This window comes from Opisthorchis viverrini (assembly GCF_000715545.1).
Source record: "Opisthorchis viverrini unplaced genomic scaffold opera_v5_68, whole genome shotgun sequence".
NCBI classification, from domain to species: Eukaryota; Metazoa; Platyhelminthes; class Trematoda; order Opisthorchiida; family Opisthorchiidae; genus Opisthorchis; species Opisthorchis viverrini.
Window position 1 is genome coordinate 1,412,738 of NW_008751724.1, and position 2,606 is coordinate 1,415,343.

Genomic DNA, 2,606 nt, shown 5'->3' on the forward strand with positions numbered 1-2,606 from the left:
GAGAAGGAATTCCGGCCCGCATTCGGCCTGGTTGTGTGATTAAAAGCGGAACGTCAACATAATAGGGGAGGTAGTATACCAACAGCTGTTGGGCAGTGAGACAGACGGGAGGCGATTAATGGTAGAACATGCTCGCTGCAGGAGCTGATGGGCGGAAAAGGGCTGCTCGAATGCAGAGGTTGAAATCTTGGTTTAAACTTCCTGAGTTTGTGGCAACAAAGACAGATAAAGCGAGATAAAAATAACACATTATGTACTGATATCTAAGATATTAAGTGGTTGTGTACGCGTGCGCGCAAAAACGTAGGTTAATAGAAAAAGGACCAAAAAATCGGAAGAAAAAACAATGGCGCTTGAAACGAACAACTGATTGAACGAGAAGGTGGAAGCGGGTGGGAGCATAACGGACCCACACCAAAGCAGCCCTGATGATACACAGATAATCGGACCTAGATAGATGGCGCTATATGGACCAAAATATACACCCAAACGTCAGTAAATCGATGGGGCCAATGAAGTGTGCAATGTCAGTGTGGATGTTCGAGTTTAGGTGGCAGGGGGCATGGAGGAAGGCTTCGATCGATAAAAATCAAGATGGGTGGGATTGAGAAGGGAAGAAGAACGACGGAGACGGGGAGGTAAAGTAGGAGGCGCTGCTAGAAACATCTGCATTTCTTGAAAGGTTGGTGGCTGCCGGCGGCTGGTGGGTAGCCTCCGCAGCGGCAACAGCGGCTACAGCAGCAACAGCAGCAGGGACGGCCAGAGCCAATCGACCAGCGTCCCAACGATCGCCCGTTGGTGGGGGAAATTCGGTGACATTGGCAGCTTTAGGAATTTCCCCATCATCCGCACCTGTTGAAGAAGAATCGTTGTATAGTGTACTTTCCGTGCTCGTTACAGTTTCACCGGAAGGTTGACAGAGGGACAACTTCAAAGGAGCCAATGACTGAAAGGCGCTAGAACAGGCCAATGTGACCGCTTGAGCAGAAGCCGAGAATAGGGCGGAGGCACTGTCTGCCAGCTGGAACATTTCGATGTAAAGCTCGGGAAAGTGTAGATCTGAACGGACATCCTGCAAGGATGAGAAGGAAAAAGGAAGGTTTACTGGGGTCTTCGTGGAAGGCATATTGTGATTCGGTAAGCAATTATGGACAAGATATAATAGAAAATAAGTTAGAAGTCACAAATAGTCGTTGCTGGTCATAAGAACGCGGTCAGAAGGGAAAGGGTATAGATTAGCTGCGAATTACTTACGGTGTTCATGTGGGTCAGATTCAGTTGAAGAGGTACAAGCTAGGATGCTACTTGCATGGAAGCCACGTGTCACAGTCCACCTCTATATCATCTTACGTCACTCTTCAGATCGAATTTCGATGGGAAATCAATTGGTCAACTCGGAAAATTTCATCCCCAAAGCCACACCCAGTCGGATTGCACCTTGCTCCGATTTAACCGAATTGGTCCCGGGACCTCATAGAGTTTGGAGCAGCCAGTAAGTCTATGAAACCCAGGACTACTAATGAATTACACTCTGTAAGACGACGGTGACAAGAGAACACTTCTGGCGCTGTCACAAGCCGAATCTGCTAATATTCTATGAAAGCCTAAGCAAATCATTTAAACCTAAATTAGTAGGCGCTTACTCAGTGACCAACAGGTTCATTTACTTGTATAACGTGGTTCTCCAGCAGCCATACGTGGTGATAGACCCGATTGGACCACTTCTACAAACCATCTCGTTTTGCATTTCAGCTGAAGAGATACGTTTTTCGGGCAGACGTTTGAGACGAATCGGGTTTTCATCAAACTATACCATCGTTCAAAGGAAGTCTGTACGGAGCCTATTGCCCACAGTCCAGAGTGATTCCTTATCCACAAACTGCGCACCAAAGACACATGGAATCAGTTTGCAATTTTATTTCACCGACACTGGCGGAAGTATGCAGCGGGGTGACCAGACATTGAAGAGGACTACTTAACCAGCTCGTGCGTATGGAATGGTTAGGCTTTCCTAATGAGGTGGAAACCGACAGATTTACGACTGTTGCAATATCTCGCATCCCACTTTAGGCCCTTCCTACTCTATAGATAGCTGGATCAAGAGTTCTCCGCAAGGTAGACAGTTCTGCGGCATGAGACGTATGTAGTTACCTGGCTCGTTTTAGGAATTGCCCTTTTTCCCGAAGTCATATCGTGGACTTCAGGCAGTGCGGTCACACTTTATGACGAGACATAGGTAACACTTTAAAGACGCCAACCAAAAAGAAATAAGATTCGTGCTGGGGGTCGCAAACCTGGAGCCACATGTACCAGAGGTTAGCAACAGTTGCCCTAGACCTGTCAGTTTACGAAGAGAAAGACATAGGTAATTAAAGACGCCAACCAAAAAGAAATAAGATTCGTGCTGGGGGTCGCAAACCTGGAGCCACATGTACCAGAGGTTAGCAACCAACACCCTAGACCTGTCAGTTTACGAAGAGAAAGTTTTTTTGCTACTCTTGTGGAAATTGCGCAACGTCCAATATATATATATATATATATATATATATATATATATATATATGCCACTCACCTTCACGCAGGTCAGTCTTTCGTGATGTTCTCTG

The 2,606-nt window shown here is 46.4% G+C and overlaps 1 protein-coding gene across 1 annotated transcript in view; it reads right to left on the bottom strand.

The window, feature by feature from the left end:
• Window positions 1-592: 592 nt before the first annotated feature.
• T265_13460 (hypothetical protein) overlaps window positions 593-2,606 on the bottom strand; it is a gene marked incomplete at both ends in the record, with an annotated part of 77,686 nt that continues 75,672 nt past the window's right edge. Inside the window, one exon of the mRNA XM_009168962.1 lies at window positions 593-1,072. Within this exon, the coding sequence (XP_009167226.1) occupies window positions 593-1,072 (480 nt within the window). The remainder of the gene's footprint in view (window positions 1,073-2,606) is intronic.